This window comes from Daphnia magna, linkage group LG6, assembly GCF_020631705.1.
Source record: "Daphnia magna isolate NIES linkage group LG6, ASM2063170v1.1, whole genome shotgun sequence".
Lineage (NCBI taxonomy): Eukaryota > Metazoa > Arthropoda > Branchiopoda > Diplostraca > Daphniidae > Daphnia > Daphnia magna.
In genome coordinates, this window is record NC_059187.1 from 521,425 (window position 1) to 548,306 (window position 26,882).

Consider the following 26,882-nt stretch of genomic DNA (forward strand, 5'->3'; position numbering starts at 1 on the left):
TTCGTTAATTTAAATTTCTTCCATTGGTATCGTTAGATAACGCTATTTGTTGATGATTTTTTCCAGCAAAAAAAAAATAAATAATTGTGCTCCCTGAGGTGCGGAAAATTTAGGGGGTAATTTGGCATTCCGTGGGTTTGACGAGAAAGCTTTAAGTGAAATCAGTGTTCAATTTTGATAGTACCGTGTGATTATTTTTTTCTTAAACCTATCAGGAACTTGCGAACACCGAGAGACGTTGAGGATAAAAATGAATGAGAGATTAGGGCCGACACCCCGAAATCGCCGCGCCATCAACGCCATCTATGGGGTAAAATCCCAGAAAAAGTGTCGATTAGTCCACTGTTCGTTGTATAAGGGTAGGGGTAAATGTTGGGTACGTTTTGATAGAATCCCTATCGTTAGTTGTAAATAGTAGTAAGCAAGGCTAGTTTAAATTGGCGTATGAATGGAGATATAAAGGCATGGCATGGAGATAGAGCATATGACCCGTGGGTCAATGGTGGAGGCTCAGCCCAGTAAACTTAAAGTATGGGGTCAACTTCAAAATTCAAAAAGTTTTAGTTCGTTTTTCATTTTAACGCAAGTCGTCATTTCACGTGAAAGTCACCCACCTTTTCTTCTTAAAACACCTTTTGGCTATCGGTAACTTCACGAACATCGTAAGTCCTTTGATTAGCAGCACTCTCCTTTGAAAATGACCGGTTAAAATCCACGTTTTTCAAACAAGGTTTTTTAATACGTCTCGAATGAAATCTACGCCGCTGTAAAAGACTTTCTTCGTTATAGAAGTCAAGGTAAAAGTACAAACATTTGCAAGAGCTAAAACCATTTAGCCCTAGCCCAAGATTAATAATGCTAACAAGTGTTTGATTATTTATTAGAATTCACTATTTGTGCTGCTTGCACCTCAGTCTTTATCTCAAAATGAAATGGAAAGAAAAAAAGAAACAGGCAAAAAGAACAAGTAGGCTACTTCAGGATTTGGCAAATAATTCTAGTACTACGTTCTAGTCATGTTTTTTCACGTTTGTGTTTGTTGCTATGTAAAAATAGAACAAGCACAAACATTTATGTTGCAGTTATACTTTTTTGGCACAACGAAAACCCCAACAACAAAACGTAATTTACCTATAAAAATGTTCACGCCCAATCTCTTTCACAAACCTTTTAGGCTAGGGGAATTATAGTGGCTACAACAGGTTTAGACAAACTAAGTACAAAAACATGGTTGCCTTTGGTGTCTTTCAGTAATGTTGGTCTAGGCATACCACGCCCACATAAAGGCAGACACCGACATGACTAATATGGCATTGGTATTCACGAACCTACGAAAATTTACCAATGCATTTCATCAGGATTTATTTATTAGAAAACGATATAAAATAAAATAATTACCTAAGCCATTTCGGGTCTTCTTTAATAAACTCACTGGCCATGAGGGCTTCTTGCTTGGGATCGATAACAGCTGTTGCCACAGTGACAGTATCCTGGGATGCTTTCTGAGTCTCAACGCCACACAGGCAATTAATCGCCTTCCTCCAGACAGGCAAGTCTACTTTGATGTGTGTTGAATGAAAAAAAAAAAATAGTTAGAATGAAAGACGATAAAAAGTGATCATTATTACGACAAAGCGCCAGGTATGATAAACTGCTAAAATACCTGAATTGCCGACTACTGGCTTGGGTTCGTTGAGTTCGTTTACTGAATCGTTGCTTGCTGAAGTCGAAGAATCGGCATCCATTATGGGTGTTGTCTCTTTTGGTGATGTATCAAGATTTTCGTTGTCTTCCAATGCCGATCGAACCTGGGAACTGTGACGGGTCCAAAATGTCAGACGGTACAACTGCGTTCAAAACGTTTCCATTGGTTCATTCATCAAATAATAATTAGCACTATTAGATTTCATACATATTTTTCGTCAATTGGTTCCGTGATGAGTGAAACAAGAACAGTTGTCACCAGCGATATGACGAACAGAATGCAACCAAAATGAAGGTAGTGAACGTTTCCCACAATCTTCTTTATGATCTCTGGCCGAGGATCAGGCAGACCTAATAAGCGTTTACATCCATTATTAGATTTCAACTGAAAGCTTATCGAATTGCCGTTTAGTTTCACGTACCTGTGCCACATGGTGGAATAACGTAACCAAATTCCAAACCGAAGCGGATCAGTCCCACAATCAGTCCTACCATAAGGCCCCAGAAAGCGCCCTAGAAGCAAAAATTCAAGTACTATAGTAGATGTAGCAAAACAAAAACAACATTTCTTATTAACAAATTTGTTTTTTATGGGAAATAAGTATATGAGCACCTTTAATAGCATAAGGCTGTGAGAAATAACAAAAATTATAAATGGCAAAGTTTGAAATTAATATCAGTGTGGTTAGTGATTATAGATTTGCAGATGCCTGAAGCGAAAGAAGAATTAATTATTACGCAAGTCAAAGTATGATTGATTTTCATGCAAATAGGACCAAGTTTTAGGTAAAGCAAACAGACTATTAAGTTAACCGTTAAATGATCGATCTTATGCGTGCGTTTACATCTCCGATATGCATATTACTAGGCTACTCAAAATTATAAATGGTTCGGGATTAACACTACCCTGTCGTAACTGCTACACGTATATGATAAGACATCACTTCTTCTCTTAAGACTCTTCTTCACTTAAGACAATGTCGAATTTCGGCACTTACTTCAATTTTAAACATTTAAAATAATGCGCGACACAAACGCGTTACGTCGAAACTGGCACATTGGCGGCGAGTTCTTTAAGTTAGCTTAATTAAGATCTATCATAGACATAGAGGGGTGAATTCTAATTATGAAGAAACCTGTTCAGTCGTGCGTGGGACGAAAAACGCCAGTAAATACACAGCGCAAACGGGTGGCGCTAAATACGATGTAATATTTTGAATGTAGACGAAGAGTTGGCCTCCTTGAGACGCTTGAATCACCGGAATCCACAGGATACTTATGGCCACTAAGACCAGCACAAAGAGTCTGTAGAAATGATGGCAATAGAAAGTAAGGAAATGATCAGTTACCGCCCGTCTGGGGACAAAACACTTACAATTTAATTTTCCTTAGACTATATTGAACTGGCATACCGTAATCGAAGTAATCAATTATCACGAACAAGAAGTTCAACAAATACCCAATACATCTTAGTACCACCGTACTTACTATACATGTTTGCGACGAAAATGATTGTTTAATGCAATTATTATAGGTTAACATGCAAAAAGCATTAGCAAATCCTTTGCGTTTTGTTTTTTGTTTTATATTAAAGCGATTAATTAAGCAAAAGATAATGGAGCAGTTGAGTAACACAATAAAGTTGGGTCAAAAGCTATCGGTATTCTAAGGTGGTCAGGAAAGGTAAGTTAGCTTTCTCGGGTTTTCCCTAGCACATAGGCAATCAGCTCGACAGCTACCATCGGTTATTAATTTTGTTCGTTTGAAGATATTAATGCCTTACTGGTTCAGTGGTTCGGGGCCAAAAGAAGGCCAGTAAAAATACGGCGCTGACTGGGGGCGACAAGATGTTTTGAACTTGCTGCATGTAAGTAAATAATTGCGAACCAGCAGCATTTTGAATGATTGGCACCCATAATACACCAATTGCCACCAGCAACAAGCAACTCACTCTAGGATCACAAGACAGGACATTGAAATTGCATTAAACAAACAATTGGTTGTCACAAGTCGTTTCCTGAACTTTCCTCGTCAGATAACTTTTAATCATGTTACATAACCATGTTTTTAATAGTATTAAGGGCTAAGTGGCCGCCGCAGCAATCCATAACCAACAAGATAAGTTGAAACGAGGACTTTTTTGTGTTAAAAATCAAGTGATTTTCTACACTGACGAAGCACTTTTTAAAAATCAGTTACCACCAAACGAACAAGGAAAAAAATTTATGCAATTGTAATACGTCAGTGACGCTTCGAATTTTCCCTCGCGTATGTATGACGATTGATCAAGTTAGCTAAGAGAGATGGTGATAACACATTTCCCCCATAATAAGTTGACGCATACGACTTAAGAGGTCTATAATTAAGAATTATATAATTACCTCCCGACGATGAGCAACTCGATATCAGAAGGATTTTTTCGAATCCGGGTCCAAATGTCCATGGTGAAAATGGTTGAAGATGAGTTGAAAATTGAAGTCAAAGAGCTCATTAAAGCGGCCAGCATGACGGACAACATCAAACCGGTCAATCCTGTAGCATTGAGCAAAAGGTGTAGTAGGCTATCGGTAGACATCAATCAAATTACATACCTGGAGGCAACAAATTGATCACGAGCTCAGCGTAAGCGATATTTGTGCATCCAGCCTGGCTTCCACAGATTTTTTCGCACACCTGTGGATCAGCGCAGGCAACCCTATTCGTGTAGAGCACTCGCGAAGCCATTCCGGGGAAAATGATGATAAATAGCGGAAGGATTTTCAGAAAACTGGCCATGATACAGCCTCCCTTCGCGTGATTCATGCTTTTCGCCGCCAAAGTTCGTTGAACGATAACCTAGTAAACCATAAAAGGCATACGCAATCTTCAGTTTAAAAATAACAGGACACGAAAAGGAATACACGCATTACCTGATCGGAGCACCAATACCAGATGGACGAAATGGTAACACCAAAGATGACGCCAGTCCATGGTAATTCCGGTGACTTGATGCTTTTGAAAAGGTGCATCGCATCGGGCGGAATATTTGCGCACGATCTGTTGTTCAGATCATAAGCAGTGTAGGTTTCATTCGGGTACGACATGAAAAATTTGCGAATCAACTCGTTGTAACCACCGACTTCGACGAAAGCTGTTGATAACAAACAGAAAACAAATTCGTAATGATTTTCACAATCGGTCGAGGTTCGATAAAACGTAATATGGCAAAGATTTATGTTACCCATGCCCATCAAAATGAAAGATCCAATCAACATAATGATGGTTTGCACGAAATCTGTCCAAATAACAGCCGTCAATCCTCCGGTGATGGTAAAGAGTGCTGCAATGGCTAGAAGAATCAAGATAGAGACGTAAATCCCTGCGTCTCCTTCCAAACCCATTGCTTGTTGAATAAAAATGGCTCCGGAAAACAAATCTGCCTAAAAAAAAAAAATAATAATATTTTTGAAATCATTTTAACTTGTATCATTTGAAGTAACCAAATAAATGGTACCGAAATTTTGGTAAAAACGTATAGGAGAAGGGCTAGAACGGAAAGGTAGACACGAATCCGCTGTCCGCCAAATCTTAGTCGCAGGTATTCCGGCATAGTGTAAACACCGCTGGCTGTTTGGCAAAACTCCAGTTAAAGTAAATTATTCAGATAGCGTGAGATCATTTCGCCAGCTGGCACTTACCCATGTAGACAGGAACAAAGACGTAACCCAAAAGAATCAGAATAAACATGGCCTGTTGACACGGAAAACCCAATACGTCACATTAATCGTCGTACTTGATCAATAAGTGAGGTTAGCTTTTTGGAATTACGTTTAATTCGAATGCCGCATTGCCAATTCCGGAAGCCGCACCCGATCCAGAAAGTCCAACAAAATGCCCTGATCCGATATTGCTTGCAAATAATGAAGCTCCTACCTAGTGAATTTTACGTTTCAATTAAGAAATTATCACATCCATTATGAAACCAAGAACAAAAATTGAGTGAAAACCTAATTACCGGAATCCAGTGCATATTTCTCGATGCCAGAAAATAGCCGCTAATGCTGTCTTGCTTATTAGAACGGCCAGACTATCGTACACAAAAATTATACAATCATAAATATTAACGAATAGGTTAATCCATTGTATAACTCACGGGATATAAGATAACTGATTTATTATAAACATCATATTTCCCAAGTTGCTCTCGAGTGTGGTCTACTGTTTACCTGCCGTGTGTTGTAAACATTGATATCAGGGAAAGTACCACTTTCCCTGGATTAAACGGATGCGAGAAATCAACATTACGAAACTCGCTAATGACGACGCTCGCGCACGAATGTCATCGTCTGCTTTTGATAACGAGAGAACAAACAGCACATACGTGAACTGTATACCATTAATCTCCCTTTCGTAATGTGACTTTTGAAGTTTCTGCTGACATGACGGTAAACGGTAAAGGGACTTTTCTTATTTAAAACAACAAATAGATGATGCCGTGAGCTTAGTGGCAAAAGATAATGTGTTACTAAACCAAACTGAAATTGATGAGACTCTAGATATATCTCGATTAACACACAATGCCAGTGCTGACAGGAGATACATAAATCCAAAAGAAAAACATGGCAAAGGGAAACAATCAGCCATTGCTTATGTTCTTGGTCCTGCATTGTCGATGTTGATATTCGTACAACGCTCTCAAACAGTGCGATTTGAAACAATGACTGAAATTCGACCCAAACGTATTACAACTATTTGAGCTGTAAATATTTGATGAACCAACTTTCACGACATGGGGAAAAACCACGTAAAAACCCACCGCTTTCCTAAAAGGGACAGAGCTCGTCTCAGCCTAGACAAGTGCCCTTTTCAAATCTTTCTTTTTAATCAATGTCTCAAGTGAAATGTTTTTGCAGTTGCATAAAAAAAGTCAAAATTTCAGTGCTAAAAATTTTTTAAGTAAAATATTACCCACAGTCCTACGGCGAGAATCCCCACGAAGTAGATAGCTAAAAAAAATGAAATAAACAAGTTAATAATTAGTCTGGAATTTGTCGTCGAACAAAATAAAACAATTGCGTTATTTAAAAAAAAGAGAATAGTTACCTATGACAACATAATCTGGCCATTCCAGCGAAGACGAAACAGATAGAGGTGAATCCTCTTTGTCCATTATTCCGAAATGTCAATTGCACTTTCAAAATCAGTGACCTCGTCTGCGAAACCAATTTGTACCTATAATTATTATATGGGGGCAAAGATGAATGACATAAAAAAATATAGACGTTTGAGACCGCGAATCGACAAGTGAGTATTAGACGAAGAGATGGGCCAACTGGACACACGTGAACCAGACGTGTTGTATTAATACTGTGGTATCCGACTTTTTGTGTTTCTCAATTCGTTGGAAACCCACGTTAGTCCATTGCTGAAGTAAAAAAAAAAGTGGGTGGAGCGTCGAGTATGGACATACCTGTTGCTGCAGGGGCTACAGGCACGCAAATCGAATTCGAACCATCGTGAAGGTCGGTTTGGTGTTTAAATAGGACCGACCTTGTCCCGACTATGCTTCGAGCATTGTGAACATCGCACAAACGCAAAATGACGCTCTGTTACTTCATTTCCTCTTTTTCTTCTCAACATTTTATGTTTTCAGGTAGCCAGTTAAAAGACTGCGTAGCACAAAGCGCAATTGCACAAGTCCCGCCGATCACCGTTGGCTTTAACTAGGTATGAAATGCCAGCCCAGCCAAAATTCTCGAACCATTCCAAAGGCATAGAAAACATTTCTATGGGGAGACTTTGACCATATGTTCAATTCACGTATGGTATTGGCTCTGGTTCGAACAAAGTTTCATATGAAGATGTAGCCTTGGTAAACCGGAACAGACGCGGAAATGCGTCGTTTCGCTAACTATTTTCTTTCATCTTTCCAAACTATCTAGATTGATAGAATGAAATGAAGTGCCTCACATTAGCCACAATCGATCGTCAAGACATGCGCTAATATGAGGCATTTCATCGTGAAAATGAAATTAGTTGCACGAATTTCTCATCACGTCTGTTTTATTTACAAGGGTCGTGTGTGTTCTAGGGAAAACGCTTAAGATGACTATACATTGTGCTGTCTGAACAGCTTTTGTTTGAGATAACTAGATTTGGCTTGGGTAGTGGAAAGGGCCAAAGAGTTCCAATGGTGATGTGGTATGCCAACGACTCTGTAGCCAAGGATTTCTAGTTGTCGTTGACGAAGTAACGACAGACCCATCAGATAACCATAATTGGTCGTGAATAACGATGGTAATAAGGCCAAAATGGCGATCCTAGCACAGATCAGATTTAACTTCGTGAACGATTGACAATCGCAAATTCAACTTACTTTTCTTCACGGCCGTTGGACATCTTGGACTTGTTGGCAGATGGAACAACGGGTTGCCCGTTTTCATTCAGATGCAACTCAAAGTCTATTAAAAAAAAAAAAAAAAAAAAGGCAAATCGGAATGTACGGTCGACAGAAGATTTGGGAAGCTTGGGCAGTATACCTATAAGGTGATAATATGGGCTGTAGGTCCACCTTTCAATCAGATTACTATTGCCCAAAATCTGCACCAAGCAGTGGTGAATATCCACGTGGAAATTCGTAGACGTAGGAGGATCTGTTAAATAGTCAATAGCCAACAAACATTGAAACGGCTTACAATGAATTTTGAACTTGATGGACTATTTGGACAGTACACGTACTTGTATGTATTTGTTCTTGGCAATATTTTTCATGGAACCAAGGGACTCCGGCTTCGGGCATGTCAATGCAAACACTGCGGTTTAGCTCCATCAACGTACGTCGAACCCGAGCTGGATAAGTGGCCTGGATGAAAGAAAACATAAACAAATCAATGAAATGCCCAAATAGGTCCAAAGAGATGCGGAAACATTAGGACCTACTTTAGAGTAACAAGCAGCTACTTCTAGATCCAGTTTGTCGAGAAACTGGACGGTGAAGATTTCATTGACTAGTTTAATCGACAAGCGATTACTAAGAATTAAAGCCAATGACGCCTCCAGGACAAAGAGACCGAACATTCCATTTTCTTTCCTGCTCTCTCCAAAGATAATGTAATACGTGAGATAATGGCTCGCTATTTATATAGCCTGTAGCCTGTGCACGAACAGGCAGACATACAATAAAATATCTTCCATGGAGATAGAAGAAAAAAATAAAGAAAACGAGATTACGATTCGAGAGACTGGGAGGTGATTGGAGCTAGAAGTTCCAGGTTTTTGGAACTGTAGCCTAAATTGAAACAAAGAACGAAGATATTGACGAGAAGCGATGGCCCCAGATGCTCATGTTTCTTTAAGGCGTAGTCCACGATCGCGTCCATGATTGGGAATTGCAAATAACGGAATCGATCCAGGAAGAATATTAAATCTCGAATTACTCTGGCCGTCAACTCGTTTAACCGCGTTTCACATTCACGCAAACCTGCCTCGTTGAGAGGTAACGCACTCCTAGGTAAAACAAATTAAATAAAACCAAATGGTAGAAAATTGTTGGTGAAATACCCATAGCTTTCGGCATTGCGATAAAGGGCAGCATGTAAAATTGTAGTCGTTAAACTCAATGTGGACGATGCTGGCGAGGACAAAAGAAAAGCAGAACGCCGATCCAGCATCAAAGTTAGGTCACCCGTATCACGCTGGGAAAAATGCAGCTGTGGCCGTCTGAGCCAGTGCCGGGCCAGTTGGATGCCTCGAGATCTGCATACCAGAAAGCATACAATTAAATACTGATTATACGTGTGATCTATGTGTTGAATTTAAAATGCCTTACATATAGAAGATGTCCTGTATTGTCAACTGCTCTTCTATGTCAACCAGCTTCTCTAACAAGCCGGTCGCCGTTGGATGGCCTCCGTACGCCAATACAAAAGCCGCCAGACGGCAGAAAAAGCGAACATTTTGTACAGGCTGGCTCCAGTCGCCATTCATCATCCCATCCATCCATTTTAAGATTTCATTTTCAAAGTTTGATGATCGGTAAGTTCCTCCAAGATTGTTGTTGAAGAACATGTACCACTGGGCCGCGTCGAGAAGGAGTGCTACGAATTCCTCTTTATTTCCTAGTCGCCTTGCCAAACTTTGTAGCACGCGGTTCCAGTACAGGTCGACCAATTTGATGTCGGAAATTTTTGATGAACGAATGATGCGAAATATTTGCTTTAGATACGGTTCAATTGCAATCGGTTGTTCTTTCTCCAAGATGCGCATTAGATGCCGCTCTAATTGTTTTTTGCGGTCAGACGACGCGTCTTGAATGTGCGAGACGTGCGAAAGCAAATTGATATGCTCAATTTGAATATCTAATTTCTCTAACCAGCTGCAAACGATATTCTCTATTTTGCGGACCAAACCAATTGGCTCGTTGACTGCCTCCCAAGACCTGCGAATGGCATCGAAATAAACCATCGAGGATGGATTATTTATCAAGTGCGAATCTTGTAGAAGATAGAGGATTCGTATAGAGGCACACGACGATAACGGGTTGCTTTTAGCCACCTGATATAGTGCGCGCAATACCCCAACCAGTGCGGCCAATGGAGTGTCTTGGTTGAGGACATTTGTGTCTAAAAGGTGAATGATATGGTCGATGAAAATGCGCGCTGTAGGCCCATTTTTATCAACTACAGGAGCGATGGCGACGAAACAGACTGATAGCATTTCTAAATCTGTTAACGATTGACAATGATTGACATGTCGATGAAAAGCTGGCAGAGCTGCAGGAAGCATCAGTCGGCCACCATGATTGGGTGTAGAAGAGAAAAGGCACCATTTAGCCAGTGAATCAAGGGGAAATGTTTTGACACGAGTAAGTGCTGTGCACAATAAGGACTGCAAACTGGGTTCCATCATTGAGATCTGAAATTTTCTCAGATAGAGCAGCATGGAAGTGAGGGTGTCATCCGACAACAGGGATGCTGACTTTGCAACACAATCCACCGCTATCCAAAACTGTGGATGGCTTTTGACAACCTAAAATATATAAATTATAAAGTCATAATCAAAACAACATAACATCTAGTGTAATACCTGAATGAAATCTTTATTTGTAGATTCAGTATTTGATGTTACATTGTAGTAACCCTTCTTCAAGTTCCACAAAGTAGCTATAGCTTGGCTAGCATATTTAACGTTAAGAGGCTGCTCTTTTATAAGTCCAAACACTTGTTCGATAGTTGAAGCTTTTACTAGGGCCTCAAGAAGAGGATCATCATCAACTTGTATCCTGGGGTAAAGTCTAGTGTGATAATTTACAGTTTCCTTGTCATAAGAATTATAATTAAATTCATTTATCAGTTTTTTTCCTTTAAATCCATGTTTGTAAAAGAAATCCTCTGCCACCTCTGCACTAATCGAAAACGAGGAGGTGGTAAATTTTGGATTCCTCTCACAAATCGACAACGTTCGATGGAACGTTTTAAGAGCGAACAAGTTATTTCGGTAACTTCGAACTGCAGTTTTACTAAAGATACTTTTTGTGTTCAATAGCATGCAATAAGAAACCCTATAACCCATTATATAAGGATATTAACTACTGCAGAACAAAGAGCCCGTTTGTATGCGAAAACATTGAACCACAAAATAACCAAGGCGCAAGGCGGTGAGAAGCAACTAACACATGTGACAGCAGACGACGAATGAACTACACAGAGACGCGTTCGTAACATTTCCTTCGATTCGAAAATCTTTTTCTTTTTTCGTTTTTCGTTGTCTATCTTTTTTGTTTTTGCATCTCTTACGTGCTTTTTTAATCAGTCATTTTACTTTTGTGGTAGTTCCTGTGCACATTGCACTATTGACTTGTGATATTTTGCATTTAAGCAAGTTTTCTAGGTTAGGCATACCAAACTTACATGTAGCCGTTGTGGCCTACACGTTACACCGACAATCACGGCCTAATAGATACCTCGAGATCACGGCTTAATAGATTACTCCCGAAATCAAACAAATCCATCATAATATGAGAAAGGAAAAACTATGACAGACGTTCAGTAACGATAACCAGGAGAGCAGGAGATGGGGAGAGACATCCATCCTTGCTGCCTTATTTTTTTTACTGGTAAATTTCTTACGTGACGCTACCACGAGTCCATGTAATTGATAGCCAATTATTAGGTAATTAGAAACTTAGCATAAGGTCGTGTGGATGAATCTAAGCACTGGATTCGGGTGACCCATGTATCTTTTAGCAATATCGCATGACCCCTCACTTTGTAGCTGATATAAACTCCACAACATACTCTCCTTAGCAAACCTGATCATTTATTTCTTATAACGGTAAAAGAAGGAAAAGGATTGTTAATTTCTTGTACACACGATCATCACTAAGCTATACATACTAGGCTGCTTGAGTGCAAATAAACGTCACTCGGAGAGTATATATAACATTGAAACTATGTCCAGCAATCGATTGCCATGAAGAACAATCGGCAAATCATTTTATGCAGGTATTGACCAAAGATTCAAGTTTCTTATTGGCGACATTGAATGATACTACTTTATTCGCATTAAAGATATTCATGCTCAATCCTGTAATCCAGTTCCATCTTTAACACCATGATGACTATAAGTGAAAGAACATTATCGTAGAGTGCTGCGTTGGAGACTGTGAAAGAGTGTGACGGGCATTCTCTTCCTGTGCACGCAGCAATCACGCTGTGAGTAGTCTTGACAAACTATTACAGTTCTTATCAATGGGATAAAAAGTATGGTACTTATATAGGCTGCTCAGACAGACCAATAAGCTTTTTAGTTAATGATTAATGACTGGCATGCTACACTGTAGATGCTTTTTCAGTCGCTGTAGCTGTCGCCATCAACCGGGATACCAATAACGTACAGTCGTTGCAGTTGTGTGAACGAACGATCTACGCAAAATTGTGATTAAATTCATCGATGTAGCACATCCATACTTCGCGGAAGAATAAGAAAGCTATACGTGGGAAGGCAGCTGGTACTTCAAAGCCGACGTCAGTTGCAAATTATCGATTCTCTCGAAAGGAACTGCACAACGATACCAGCATACTGGTGACATACCGTATCCAATTCGGAAAAGAGGTGGCATTCTTGAAGAATCACAATCCAGAATATCGAAACTGGCAGAACGGAAAACTTTATAAGAGAAATATGTAGGGCTACGTATATATACGTATGCAAGATGCGTGTATATAACCCAGATAAGCTTTTCGCGTACCAGGATATAAAGTAGAATAAATGATACAAACTGATATATATTTCTGTCATGTGTGCGCCGCAGTATCGTCGTTTTTTTTTTTTTCTTAATCGAATTCTGGGTTGCGCAGTTTGAATCGTACTGGGGAAAGTTCATCCATCCGGTGTGCACATTCACAAAGGTCCGGGTGAGTATTGACTTGTTGGAAATTAAGATGATTACAACCATCAGGCATCAGTTCTGCAGAGCTGTCAAGTCAATGTCAACAAAACAAACACAACGTGATGGTCATTCTACGTGGAGCCGTAGGGCCCCTTTTTCTCTTATGTATTCGGCTACTAAATCCGGCTCCGGTTGCGAAAATGTATTTCGAGTAACACTCTCCCCAAATGACAAAAGCAGTCAAGTTAATGGGCTATTCTTACGACATTTGATATCGCACATGGTCAAAAGGTCTAAATTCAGCCGTATACTTAAGCAATATGCATCATTCTTTTTGAGGTCACGCAAACCAGCCTTGACATTTTACGGGGTTGTTTCAGACTTGATGATGCCCTTCAATGGTGATTTGAAACATTGCAAAACCATTAACATACAGGTAGACAGGAATAGAAAATATCCAATACGCTTATTATTCTGCTGTGTTTTATAGCTTCTCGTTTGTTTGGAATAAAGCAACAATTCTGACATGTATATAGGCTACAGTAGCTAGTACATAGATTGATGCTTTTTGTGTTGGATCCGTTTCCTGTCTGCCTCTCTCTCTCTCATTCGTCTATATCTTTTTTGTTTTTTTATTAAACAGTACAAAAGCCGTCTTTGCCCTACGGTGTAGCTACCGGATATTCGACCAAAAACAAACTCTGCGTCTATAGATTGTGTGTGTATATTCAAGCAACGAGTATAGCAAATAGCACAGCTTTATATAAAAGAACTTTTGTGCGCTATTCTATATTATACAGATAGATCAAGAAAAACGAAAGAAACGTTTCTATACAGCAGAAAGCAGAATGCTATCGCAGAAGCGATACAGGGAACTGCATAATATATAAGATCTCGAATGACTATATCTTTTTTAGAAGCAAGTCGATGTGGACTTTTTAGCGAGTTAATGCTCGAGTATTTATGTGTGTAGGTCCCATTTGTCAGTTAACCATAATAATGCGCCCCTCTACCGTATAAAACAGCAGCTGAATCGAACGACACACTTTACTGATAATAAAAGAAAAAAGAAGATAGGCCCAGTCGATGGAACACCCGATCGATAAAATTCTTTACAATGAAGAAGACCCAAAGCCCGGAAACACGTATCATCGTTTCTTAACAAATACGCGCGTATATACAACGAAGGGAAGGGGGTTAACATGCTACGACCTATATATTGTCTATCTTTAAAAATCTTATAAGATTCGATGCACGTACTCACATGAACATAAAGCTTGATACTTTGGTTGCCATCTATACAAAAGATGAACGCTGTATAGTTCTTTCCATTTGTTTTTCTTTTGCTCCCGACGACCCGGCAGTCAAACACAGTAAGTCAGCAGATTGACGAGAGGAACCATCTAACGTTCATCTGCCGCTTTGCGCGTGCGACACACATTTTTCGTGCAGCAAAAGATGCGACAGAGGGGAAATAGAAAAAAGAATGAACTGAAAGCTTCTTCCAAGTCTGTTTAGGATCCGACATAAAAAAAAAAACGTGCAACGACAAAATAAAAGGCGATGGAACACACGAAAAGCGAATGCTAGCATGCATATATGAAGCAATCAATAATACGAGCTCGTTTACCCGTCTATAGCTCTCTCAATTTTACAAGGTTGGTGCATATACGTTTATAGGCCTTATATAGACATTCCGGAATGCGTTCGAATTCTATCCGCTCCCCCCTCCCCACCCTCTCTTTTTTTTACGTTGCTATTCGCTGCTATATACGAAATAGGCAAAAGAAAAAAAAAATTACCGAGTTCTACTGAAATAGCGAAAGCAAAGTGGGTCTTAAAAAAGTTTGAAAAAATAAAAAAGGTTTTTTTTATTTTTTATAGTCAATGTATGCATCGTAGAATCAGAGTGACTTTTCTATAGTCTAAAAGGAATATAACAAGTTGTCGCTCGTTATTTATATTCTTTTGGTTATTATTATTATAATTTTTTTTTCTTCTTTTTGCTCGCTCGCTTTCCCTCCCATTATTTCTTTGACACTTGGGAGCCATGCCAACGGAAATGAAGGGCGTGCTACGATTTTTTCAGTGCGGATTTATACGGCACAATACAGTTCCTACATAAGAAGCGGGAAAATGAGAGCGGATAAAAATAAACCTGTCTCGTTGGGAGGCGATGAGATCGGATAAGACTCTCGTGATCTCCGTTCACGAACGAAATTTCTTGCAGAGGGGCTCGTTGAAAAAAAAAACGAGAGACTTTTGAAAAACTTTATAAGGTAGAAATAAAACCTGTAGAAAGTGTTTTACATGCCGGTATATTTGGTTCGATTACGTCAAATGATCGGAAAGCTGCTGGGCGTCGTGTATATAGCAAAAGACTGGCCGGATATATATAGCGAGAATTGTATAGTAAATCGTTTTAATTACATTCAATTCGGAAAATGTACAAGAATATGAAAATGGCGATCCAACGATGGGTAAAAAGTCGAAGCCGTAAAGCCATAGGTACCGCGGTTACAATTCGTAAATGTCGTTGACTCTCCATGTGACACCGTCCTTTAACTATCGTCGATAATTAAAGTGAAAAAAACAAAAATGAGAAGAAATTGAATTTTTTTGAATTGTTCTTTGAAAACGAAAGACTATAGAAATCAGTGGCTGACCTGTCGATAGAGGCGTACTACAGCGCCAATGACGATAATCTAGCGACACATCATCAGGATGTCCAATTGTGAAAATAAAAAGAGAAAACATTAAGTCATTAAAAGAAAACGTTATTTTATTTTTTGAAGAGAAAGTTTATGGGTACAGGGATAACGAATACGCGGTTAGACTTACGTTGATGAAAGTCTTTGATAGGAAGACGCCTACTTCAAAGTGACACAGCTGATCAAAACCCTGCAACACATCAACATCAAAGAGAATCAACCGAAAATAACAGGATTTACGTAAAGGCTTTTTTCAAAGAGCGGCTTTTTAGTTTACCACAGTGGAAAAAGGTTCTATGTAAAACAATGTCTTACCAAACAGTTTGCCACTCCTCGGTACACACTTTCAAATCATTTGTAATTAGACAATAACCATGTCGAATTTGAAAGCGACCCACTCTCATTTGCCTATTGTTTAGTTTTTTTTGTTTTGATAAAAACGTATGACATACCTGATTGATATGGTCACGAAGAACATTTGAATAGACTATGGCTAGCGCCTCTAAGGAAATGGAGCCTATGAAGCCCAACACCCACGGAACCATCAGCGAGCAATTTTCCTGCATCCGTAAAAATGTCAAACAAATATGCATTAATTAAACCATTGCCATTTGTGCACGCACCACATATTTTTTTTTTTAAAGGGGGACTTTTCTGAAGATCAACAGTCGTCTTCTCCATCCAACCAAAAGCATTTAGTTGTCTACCTACAACGAGCTTCATTATATAGACGCCACTGCTTCATTTGAACGAGGGCCTACGATTATACGAATGACGACACGCACGTGTAGTACAAAGACAGAACGTTATCTTGACGACAAACGACAAGCACGACGGTCAGCTACAGAGTAGCCAGAAACGAACAAAAAGCCAGTTAGTTTATTGGCTCTATTATGTATGAGCTGTCGCACGAAAGAGTCTCGCCTAGGAAGAGCCATTCTAGTAGTAGATGGCGCCAGACGATTTAGAGAGAGAGAAGCACGTCTTTCATGCGCATTATCACGTGACTGAAGCCCCTTTATCACACCGAAAAAGCGAGACTGCGGAAAAGAAATCTAACCGTTGCAGAAATGCTGGTGTAGTGCGGTTGCAAAACGAGCCGTATCCAAACGACTGAGCGCATTCGCCAAAGTATATGGTATATAACTTAATATACGAGAACAAACCCGTATTATCAGACTTGGCTTATACCATTCGCAATGGATGTTCTTGTCTTTTTGTTTTTTTTTTGTGCTCCTGTCAAAACGTAATCGACACAAGAAACGTATGGGCATATCGTGCACTCACATCCCGAACGCGGGAAAACCCAAATTGTTTTAGATTTTCTTTTTTTTTTCTCTCTTTTTGCGGCTTAGTGCTTCAGGAATGACGGGATATTCAGTGTGAAAGTCATACAAAGAAAAAGAGGAATCCCTGTTCACTCTGGAATTGGTTTTTCAGACGATTTTCATCAAACAAGCGGCATAACACATCGACGTTTGACATAACAATCAAACGCACGCATTCGCTAGTTTATCCTTACACGCGAGTTAAGCCACCCTTATAGAGGAGATCTCTAAACAAGTCGGATTTCAAGGAAGTTTAATGAAACTGGCAAGTTTAATTGACATGTGACATGGTATAGCACTCGAGATTGATTTCGCATTTCTTTGCACGGTACAATCTGACTCGTCCATCACGAACGTTGCTGTTGTTGAGCGTTAATTTCTTCACCTGTACGACCCCCTATCAACTTGCAAACGTGCATCATTACTCGGGAGTTGGCCTCATTTAGCTTGAAAAAAATTATATATTTAGCGTTTGGGTTGACATGCAGTCATGACACATGACTGCATTTTTGGGTTGACATGCCCAGTGCATTGCATAAAATCATGTCTCCGCTTCAAAGGAAAAAAAAGGTGTTTGTATTGATTTTTCGACATCTGCTATAACCTGCGATGCGGCAGCTGAGCCGAACGGAATTCATAATCGAATACGCTTTTCATTTTCTTAATAAAGACAAAAAAAAAAATTTTGATTGGCCATTTGACGTTCATTTTTATGATTCAACGCTTTTATACTTGTAGGAAAATTGAAGTATACTGTACCTTAGTAGACTAAGCAAGTGGTATAGCAGAAAATGAATGGGCCTTTTATTCGTGTGTGCTGTTTTATTTGTAAAAGGACCCAGAGAGGCCACTGACCTGATAAATGGCGATCAACAGAGTGGTGGAAAGACATAGCGAAGTTAGTTCGGCCATCATGACGGCCGCGTAGGACGCTTGCACTCCTGCAAAAATTAAAGATTGCAATTAACAGAGTAAAGAAGAGCGCACAGGAAATAACGAGCAGCTGTAAAAGAAAGACAAACAAAAAATAAAGGGGCACTATTGGAAATGGTTTTCTTTCGATATTTTAAGAGACCATGTCTTCAATCTAGCCAATTGTTAAAGAACCAACGTCGGTGGCGTATATAATCAACTATAGATTGGCGCTACATCAAGTGAGCCCACGCGATTGGATCCTTTGATTGGTTCCCTATTTTTTGTTTTCTTTTTCTATTTTTGAACCCGCTGAAAAGGTCGCAGTATAAAAAGAAATGTTTGGCTCGTCGTGAACGAAAACGGACGGCAGCCAATCTTGAACGCTGTGCAGCCCAAAAATGCGCTCACCGTGCCGTTCGCTTTTGTACCGTTCAAATCGAACTTTACACGCACAAAAAAAATCTTTTCCCGATATTCCTTGTCAAATAAGCAATTTCACTTTTATCTATTTCTTTTTCGTGCACATCTTTCTACGTTTCTACGTACGTACTGTACAATTAGCGGGATAAGACATCTCTCAGGACATCATTTGGCATGCACATTGCAAGACCTTTTCTCCCTTCACCGAGCTTCGTCAGCATCATGCCCTGCTTATTTTATTGTAAAGCTAACGAGAGCCAAACGGTGAAGTGTCCGCTGCTTCTTTACGATAAGAAGAGCAAAAAAAGAAAAAGGAAGAACGACATAAAAATGAAGAATAAAGTACTTACCCCAGTACACGTCGGCCATATGTTTGGCTTGATAAGAAGTAGCGACGGCCAAAAAACAGTAGCCGAAGAAGGTGATTGAAGACGCACACTGCACAAAAGAAGTAAAAATAAACAACGTTACAATGCGCAAAAAAAGAATCGGAAAAATGAACACGATAAATCGATAGACGCTCAGGAAGGCTATACGGACACTACATCAATTCCATATAAATAGGTCTCGCATCATTTATAAACAGCATCACGCTAATCTTCTCCTCCTGTATAAAAGGGGCATAAACTTGTCGCTAAATCCCATCCGCTATATGCAAAGCATTTCAGTTTATTTTTGGAAGTTTGTGCTCAAAGCCGATATGATTTTCGTCTTGATGTCACGCAATAACGGTGATACCGCGGTTATAGAACATCATCGATATGACACGCCTTTTTTTTGTTCTTTTTTCCAATAGACTATAAGACCTACGTCAAAAGATAAACGCAGCGAGAATATCAGTGGTCCGTCCGCATGACGGGCCGTTGTTTCCCGCCTATCATACGCTTCTATTATTGTTGCCAATTGGACGATAAACAAGGCAGCGAGGACGAAAGAAAAAAAAAACAAACTTGTGAAAGAGATAAAGAAAAAAAGAAAAAAACAGGGAGAAACATCAGTGAGAAAGAAAAACAAAAAAATATGGCACTCTTCATTCACCCGCCGCCCATTTGATTTGTTATTTTTTTTACAGCGTTATGGATTTGTGTGTCTATTCCCGGGATAGTATACAGTCGCAGACATTGTTTTCTAGCCTTTTGCGAGTTCCATAGAGAAAATGGATTCTCTTTCAAGTCGGCCTTATAAGCTTTAAATTCGTTCAACTTTTAGCGCACGCTCTCGTTCGCAGTCGCTATATACATCGCCTCGCACCTCGTTCATTTCAATCAGCGGAAGCGTGATTAATGCCTCTATTTCACGCGAAGGCTTCACGGAGATGGGGTTTCGCAGCGAATGTCGACAGTGATCGATGCATCCAACGGCCATCGGCTCTAACCAAAATGATAACAGGATAGGCTCCATTTCGGTTTTGATGCAACAAAGAAACGGACATGAAACGACGCGTTATAGCCAATCGGCTTTGACAATGCTTACAGCAATAAACGCTAATTGAGAAAGAGGAAGAAACTTGCTATTGTGTAAACGGCGGCGACAACGGCAGCTTGGCGATCGTTGAGAACGAATGCAGTCAAATGACAATTGTGTCGGCGAAACGATCGGCCGTCGCACGTGCCTGAACCGAAATTGCTGCCTTCGATTAGGGGCTGATTGGCTGCCATTGACGAATCCATTTGCTGATTAATGTACCTAGATATATCGACCAAACGTGACCCAATCGTATTCTGAACTTTGACAATATTGAAATGCTAGAATTTTGAAACAAAAAATGGAGGTTAAAAATGCAAATTCACGTGTCTTTCACGCACACAAGTCGTCGTTTTTCGTGTGATTGGTGAATGGAGGAGCTCATCAGCAACACTTCCTCTATTAAACCAGAAGGGATTCGAGTTCCGCTGTTTTATAGGTGAAAAAAAAAAAACGAAGCACAACTAATCGTTAATTGATGTCCAATTCGACTGAAATCGACTCATTTTTCTCGTGCAGTACATTGGCCGTTGTAGTTCGTGAAACGGGTCAAACACATAGCAGCCAATCATCCAGGTAGACAAGCCGCCGGAGTCCAATCAGCTGAGGTGTTGCTGATCTCAAACAGTTTCAAGACGAAAGTAAGCTGAACAATCTCTGTCCATAACGTTATTATTCGATCGACACTCACGCGGGCGTTTTAGTTTTTTCTTAACCCAACAATATGCGCACTACGCCCTATAAATATTTGGTTTAAAAGGATCAAAACACCAAAGACGTTGAGAAGCCGGGACGTGCACAACTGGATCGCTTGCTGGTATATGCGTGACTGTTTGTAAAAAACAAACAAAACAAGATGCGACTCCTCGACGTTGACCCGATGGGTTTCACGTGATAGTGTGAAACCTCGTTGCTTCCTATTTTCGATTTCGATCCTTCTGCGCAACCGCGGCCATCCCAAATACAAATAGAGAGAGTCCACTATGTTCCCTCTTAAAAGAAATATATACATATACGTAGTATTTACACTGTGTGCGTACACCTGCTGAAGTGGAATAAACTAAACACCACGTTGGGTTGTGTATAGCTCCTTTCGTTAACGAGCTGCTTTAACTTTGGGGACGAATAATTCAATGTCTTTGGGGTCACACACACACACACGCTTTGGCCCTGAATTTTGATGGAAATGAGAATCATTTCTTGCTAATGACCCAGCAGGTGTATGTATATGGTGGACGTGAAACGATGTATTGATTCTCTGCTTCCATAGCGGCGCATTACATATGCCATCAACCATGTGCTCCGCATTTTCAATAGATAATTGTGTCTCGTATTCTATGAATATCCAACACGTTTTTTTTTTGTTTGTTTTCATTTCACACAAAATCAGCTTTTACAAAAGAGAATTTGGGTTACAAGAAAGAAAAAAAAAGAAAAGGGGGGAAGTAAATAAGAAATTGTTACATAGGGAATAAGGATGAACAACACACGAGCCAATTAAGTCTGCATGCTGTGCATTTTGACTGAATTATAGATGGGCCTAGCAACGTCGTGTCCCATAATCTTTTGTTCCCTTTTCTTCTTTTTTTTCCACGATTTATTTTCCTTTCTCTTATCGTACGCACCGAAGATACGGCACACCCTTTTTTTCGGGATTTCTACGTGCCGGGCGGCTTTCCCAGCCCACCCAGCAGTCGGCCATGACTTTCGTCCGTGAACTGAAATTGTTTATTATAAGAACGAAGCAGCAACATCAAATCCTTAACCTTCAAATCGATAAATAACCAACAAACAAAAAAAAGATTTGGGCGAAAGCAAATTGATAAAGAAATGCTGTAGACGGGCATGCCCAGTATTTAAGTATATAGTACATGGCCAGTAAACTATAGGTCTATATAAAGCCTATATATATCCGATAGAGAAAAGAATCCCGTAAATTGGATCTGCCCTTCCTGAAAAAAAAACAACAAAATAGAGGGGACCAAAAAAAAGAAATACGTAAAAGAGTAAAAAACGGAAAGGCGATAGGAAGTTAATCAAAAACAAAAAAACGGTAGCCTAGCAACTGTTAACTTCCATTCTTTTTGTTTTATAGGACCCTTTGGTATAGACTAAAGTATATATCTAACACAACTTCCTTTTCATCGTTTGGAAAAATGTTGCTGGTATATAACCTTCCATAAATGAATCCCGTCCCTCGTGATGCGTTACAACTAGTACAAGAACAGCAGAGACTGAAGGTATTAGAGATCTTTGAAAGATCAGGATTTATTGGTAGTATTAATGAGCTTTTCGCCGAATAGCCTGGATCTTATTGCTGTCTAAAAGATTGGCCTTCTCCATCCGGCAAAAAAGAAAATGCCGAGAGCAATCCGTGACAAACGCCAACGCAGATAATATATATGTTACAAAGCACTTTTAAGCTGATGCACAGGCAAAAAAAACAAATAAAATAAAAATAATGCACAGCTAATGCAACACGCAACCGCAGAACGAAAGCCCATCATAAAATAGGCAAGAAAGAGTTGGAATAGAATTATAGATGAAAGAATTCTTTTTAAATGCTTGGCTTTTTGAAAAGGATCTTTTGTATTTTAATACAACCAATTAGACTACGGCCATGACGATTGCTGTCTGTGTTTTGCGCGTTGTAGGCGATTCGACTGCAATGTTTGATTAATGACTTTGCGAGGGTCAGTCAAAATGCACATTGTGCACACAATCCAGCAAAGTTTCTGCTGCTAAATGGATTGACGCTGTACAAAACGGGCTTCAAAGGTCTACTAGGATCGACTATGATTGCGTTTGATGCTTGTAGCCGCTAAAAGTTGCGTGTTATTTCTTCGCTTCCGGCTGGATATCCTACTATATAAAGCGTCGACGATGAGCCCTTGTGGGCAAACGGGACTCGGATCGATGAAAATGCGATGATGGTCGGCCAATCGCCGTTGGTCGTCTATACTCTACACATTCTCTTTGATTTCCCCTTGCCAATTTCACGCTTCTATGATGAAATCGTCGTGGTGGTCATGACTTACGTAACGTAAAGTAGGTTCCAAACTACTTAAGCAACACAGTGCTCTGCTCACCGACCTATTGAACACATATCAAACGAGCTCAATCCGAAACAGTTAAAGGCTTCAATCAATGGTGTTTTTTGGAAATCAAAAGAAACGTGAGACCGAAGAACGAAAAAACTTGGACGTACCCAAAGGCCTACAATCACGACGATGAGTTGCATCACGCAAACAGTCTGCAATGCAAACGATCGATTTGTTTCATACAAACTTTCGGCAGGCAAAAGGACGATTATACAAACACTGTATATCTAGAAGAGAAAACTAAACGCTTGAGTGAGTTTCGTCGGTTAAAGCCGCGTAGTTGCGTGAATAAGGGAATACAGGGTAAACAGCAGCGTTTCAACCTCCCACGGATCAAAACTGTTTTGAAATGTGTTCCGTCTTGTGAAAACGGGTTGAACCTATACAGCTCTATACCCAGCAATCTTCGCATTTCGCTGGTTATAGAGAGCAGCACATAGTGTGGCAATGCCCTTTGTTTTGACGAAGAGAGGAGAGCTATAGTTTATTCAAACGACTTGTGGATTATTGCAAACGGTGGCAGCGGCACGTGCCCAGCTTTAAAGAAAACTGAACCAACAAACAAAAGAAAAATACGAAAATATTCTTCTTTGCTCTTTTCCTCCAGTCTATAAACATTTGATCAAAAACTCTATGCATGCAAATTTCATATTTATTTACCAATGTCTATGGAGACGTCTATGCGATACAAAAATAATGGTCTTCCGCTTTCCATTCGACCTTGGTGATGCGCTATATACGCAAACCTGTTTGTGCCTGAATGTTTATTTAGTATATAACGTTGATCGATCTTTGGCTGCTGTTGCTTTCCGTCCTCCATCGCAAGTTAAACAAAGCGAACCCTGACGAGTTGAATAGACACGGGGGCCAGGAGAACCGATGACATTCGCCAGCAGCTTCGCATTAAACTGCTGTGATCGTTTAAAGCCATCGTCAGGAGAAGAAAGGACAGGATCACGCACCCCATTGGTCAACAACGGTGCCACATGACCTGACGCTTCTATGCCGTAAAAGCCGGAAGTCTAACGTTGCCTATTCAAGCACGCCACACGTGAGTGATGTGCAGTTGACACGAACCTTGAAATGCACGAGATTTTCGTTGTCGGCTTAACGACAGTTGCAAAAAAAAATGTAGGCAGTGAAAACACGCAAGCAAATAACGACGCCTTTCGAACGTTATAATCGTCTAATGTCATGGAATGCAAACCGGTCTAGGAAAAACGGCAATCAACACACCCAAAGTCATTGGTTCAATGACGTCATACATTCAGGTGTTTAATCGACGCTCCGTCTGTTCTGTTGACGCGATGTGAAAATTCTTGCATCGAAAAGGAAATGAGAAAACGTTCTTTACAGTTTCTTGCACGTTTTGATCAATATTCCAAATGTGGGTGTTTCTACAACGCGGTGGGCGTATTTCGTGAAAAGGGCCATCGTCGCCAGACTGCCTCTCGAATCGGTATGTTGTTTTGTATAGGTATAGCACAAATGCTATAATCAAACGCCAAACAGTTTTCAAAAGGCTGATTTGTAATGCAAAGAAACGTGAAAAGAAAGCTTTCAATCAAGCTTCCAAGAACATGTTTGATTCAAATGAGTCTGCCTTTCTTTCTTCCGAGTATAAAGAGATTCACCTCATCAGGTTTCTATATACGGTACTCTGGGCATGTCTTACAAAGGATGAGCCTCCTAAATAATCGAGATGCAAATCTAATTCTCAAATGAGAGGGGGAACCACACGCAATCTAGCTGCGTACACTCTGCTGCCTTTGATTCAATCATGAAATTGAACGAAAAAAAAATGAAAATCAAAGCAACTCGATCGAAAAAAAAAAGATACAAGTCGTAAAATTATACTCGCTCTCACATGTCAGCTTTGCATAGCAGAAGATCAGGTTATCAGAGAGAAAGTGGTGATGAAATCTTTACCTGCATTTCTTTTGCCGGGCCATTTTCATTGAGGACGGGGGACGACCGGATGAACTCGTTTCTTTTGTCAGCACTCGGGGCACTGGAGTTTGCAAGTCATTTTTCGGTACACACCTTTGCGCAATCCGCCCCTTCCTAACGAACTGCAGTGTTACACCTGTCCGATTGATTGGCAGTTATATTCTGATTTCATAAGGAAGAAACACAGCAGCACAAGAGTCGCGATCGGCAAAACCCACACTCGAGAAAGCGAAACAAACGACTAGCGAAATTGTGCGGGATGTGTCGCATTGTCGCAATTAGGGGTTGAGAGAGAAAGTGACGTAACGAAAGGTAGGGGCATCAAAGGAGAAAGAAAATTGCGATGTTGACAGATAATTTGCAAACGGCCATTCTAAAAATGAAGGACATTAGTCTACAGTATTTTCGGAAATGTTATTGAACTATCGTTGTCGTCTATTAGAAATAGGATCGGTCAATCAAAAATCAGGCCAGAATTCACTCACGCGATTCCGTGGCTTTGCGGTACAATCAAATGCGGCCATCACCACCAACAAGGACGATTCGATTTCAATCTGCGGAATAAAAGAAGAAGAAAAAACAAAAAAAAAATAAACGAGGTTAATTATTAAATCGTGCCTACCTGGGCGTTCAATACCTGATTTAGCATTTTCATGTCTGTGTTGATCCAGTTTTGAAAACGGAGAATACGAAAGACGTCATCGAGTAGTTTTTCCTTTGAACTTCTTTGCGTTTGTTTAAACAGTTTCAAAAGTTTGGATTCAACTCACATATAATACAACAGCGACGATAAACAACGTGAGAAATTGCCTTTAAAGTTGGTTCAAGTAGAATGGCTCGTCATCATCGAAGGTATATGCGAGCGGAACAAGCGTCCCGCTCTCTAACTTCTTTCATCTCAATGGAATGAAAAGATTGCGGGGAATTCGCCTTCATTGCTTTCTTTGTTCGCACATCACAACATTTCAAAGTGCTCGCTTTCGCACTCTAATCCGCTTTACATGACGATGAATCTATCAAATTGACGCATACGAACAAGGAAAACAAAAGAATTGAAGTATTTACATGTTTATTTTTACGTACACAGTATCTACCTACAGATTCAAGCTGATGTATTCCGATCGCTTGGTGGCTAAAAATATGGGGAGCACGTCACAACAGTCTGATGTTGGTGAACCGCAAGTAAGAGCAACGTCATTTACTTGGACGTGAACGAGAAGCTCTTTCGGGCCCTGTTGTATTCTTCTCCTTCCAGTATATAATATTCTGATATCTCTTTTGATGATGTACTATGTGCCCTATCTCATCACCCTGCTCTTTAGCTCTCTTATGGAACAATATGCCGTCTGCCTTTTCATACAATTCTTGTTGTTGCAGCACGTTGGGCTGTCACGACACCTCCGTTCCCCCCCCCCCCCGATACACGAAATACGAATCCCTTCGTCATGTCTATTCAGCACAGCAAGATTACGAATTTCACTTCAATCGTCACGAGAGTGAGCTCTGCCTTTCTTATGCTACTCAGCTTATTTAGCCTTATCGCAAGAGCTCTATAGAATTCGAAGAAATTGAGGCAGAAGACATCGTCCAGACATCTGCCTTTTTAAAGCGATACACTACTAGAATAACGCAGATGTTGCTCTGCACCAATGCTGCGCTTTTAATAAATGAACGTGCGCTAAGAATATAACTCTTACGTGGAGCGTCGCAAAGCTGCCGGTTACTCGACGTGAATCATTTAGTAGTCACTCATAAATTTGTTCCCCGCAGTCTATTATTTACCCATGTCTATACCGCAGTGCCTCGCAAAATGCAGTGCCAATAGAGTAAATAAACCCATTCACTGCTCTTTGGCAATGATGATGCAGACTATAAGCTCCGCATCGACTCACAATGCAGTTTCTGTTGATATCCATTTCAA

The 26,882-nt window shown here is 40.1% G+C and overlaps 3 protein-coding genes and 1 long non-coding RNA gene across 10 annotated transcripts; 1 reads left to right on the forward strand and 3 right to left on the reverse strand.

The window, feature by feature from the left end:
• Positions 1-340: 340 nt before the first annotated feature.
• On the forward strand, positions 341-1,072 carry LOC116924776. Its single transcript, XR_004395167.2, has 3 exons — positions 341-662; positions 731-797; positions 885-1,072. It is a non-coding gene; the product is annotated as an uncharacterized LOC116924776 (long non-coding RNA).
• On the reverse strand, positions 864-7,087 carry LOC116924775 (sodium/glucose cotransporter 1). Of its 4 annotated transcripts, none has more exons than XM_045174706.1 (17): positions 6,966-7,087; positions 6,787-6,896; positions 6,652-6,689; positions 5,699-5,770; positions 5,512-5,616; positions 5,382-5,433; positions 5,198-5,310; positions 4,925-5,123; positions 4,614-4,834; positions 4,296-4,539; positions 4,086-4,236; positions 2,841-3,009; positions 2,127-2,217; positions 1,913-2,055; positions 1,664-1,847; positions 1,399-1,558; positions 864-1,328 (listed from the first exon to the last, which is right to left on the reverse strand). In XM_045174706.1, the coding sequence occupies exons 2-17, from the start codon at positions 6,851-6,853 to the stop codon at positions 1,262-1,264; spliced, it is 2,076 nt and encodes a 691-aa protein (XP_045030641.1). In that variant the 5' UTR covers positions 6,854-6,896; positions 6,966-7,087; the 3' UTR covers positions 864-1,261. The 4 variants fall into 4 exon arrangements, with proteins under 4 accessions (XP_045030641.1, XP_045030642.1, XP_045030640.1 ...); XM_045174707.1 differs by having other exon boundaries at positions 6,975-7,052; XM_045174705.1 differs by lacking the exon at positions 2,841-3,009 and adding an exon at positions 3,488-3,656 and having other exon boundaries at positions 6,787-7,072.
• A 641-nt stretch (positions 7,088-7,728) lies between these two features.
• LOC116924774 lies at positions 7,729-11,350 on the reverse strand. Its single transcript, XM_032931315.2, has 9 exons — positions 10,768-11,350; positions 9,512-10,710; positions 9,244-9,438; positions 8,914-9,189; positions 8,623-8,773; positions 8,422-8,545; positions 8,223-8,336; positions 8,060-8,144; positions 7,729-8,003 (listed from the first exon to the last, which is right to left on the reverse strand). Exons 1-9 carry the CDS (start codon positions 11,251-11,253, stop codon positions 7,793-7,795), a joined length of 2,841 nt encoding a protein of 946 aa, XP_032787206.2. The 5' UTR covers positions 11,254-11,350; the 3' UTR covers positions 7,729-7,792.
• A 4,024-nt stretch (positions 11,351-15,374) lies between these two features.
• LOC116924781 lies at positions 15,375-25,428 on the reverse strand. 4 transcript variants are annotated; one of them, XM_045175394.1, is made up of 10 exons: positions 20,433-21,126; positions 20,237-20,338; positions 19,958-20,132; positions 18,797-18,884; positions 17,967-18,052; positions 17,871-17,879; positions 16,236-16,343; positions 15,914-15,973; positions 15,739-15,777; positions 15,375-15,637 (listed from the first exon to the last, which is right to left on the reverse strand). In XM_045175394.1, exons 1-10 carry the CDS (start codon positions 20,480-20,482, stop codon positions 15,590-15,592), a joined length of 765 nt encoding a protein of 254 aa, XP_045031329.1. In that variant the 5' UTR covers positions 20,483-21,126; the 3' UTR covers positions 15,375-15,589. The 4 variants fall into 4 exon arrangements, with proteins under 4 accessions (XP_045031329.1, XP_045031331.1, XP_045031332.1 ...); XM_045175396.1 differs by having other exon boundaries at positions 20,252-20,338; positions 20,433-21,053; XM_045175397.1 differs by lacking the exons at positions 20,237-20,338; positions 20,433-21,126 and adding an exon at positions 24,941-25,428.
• Positions 25,429-26,882: the final 1,454 nt, after the last annotated feature.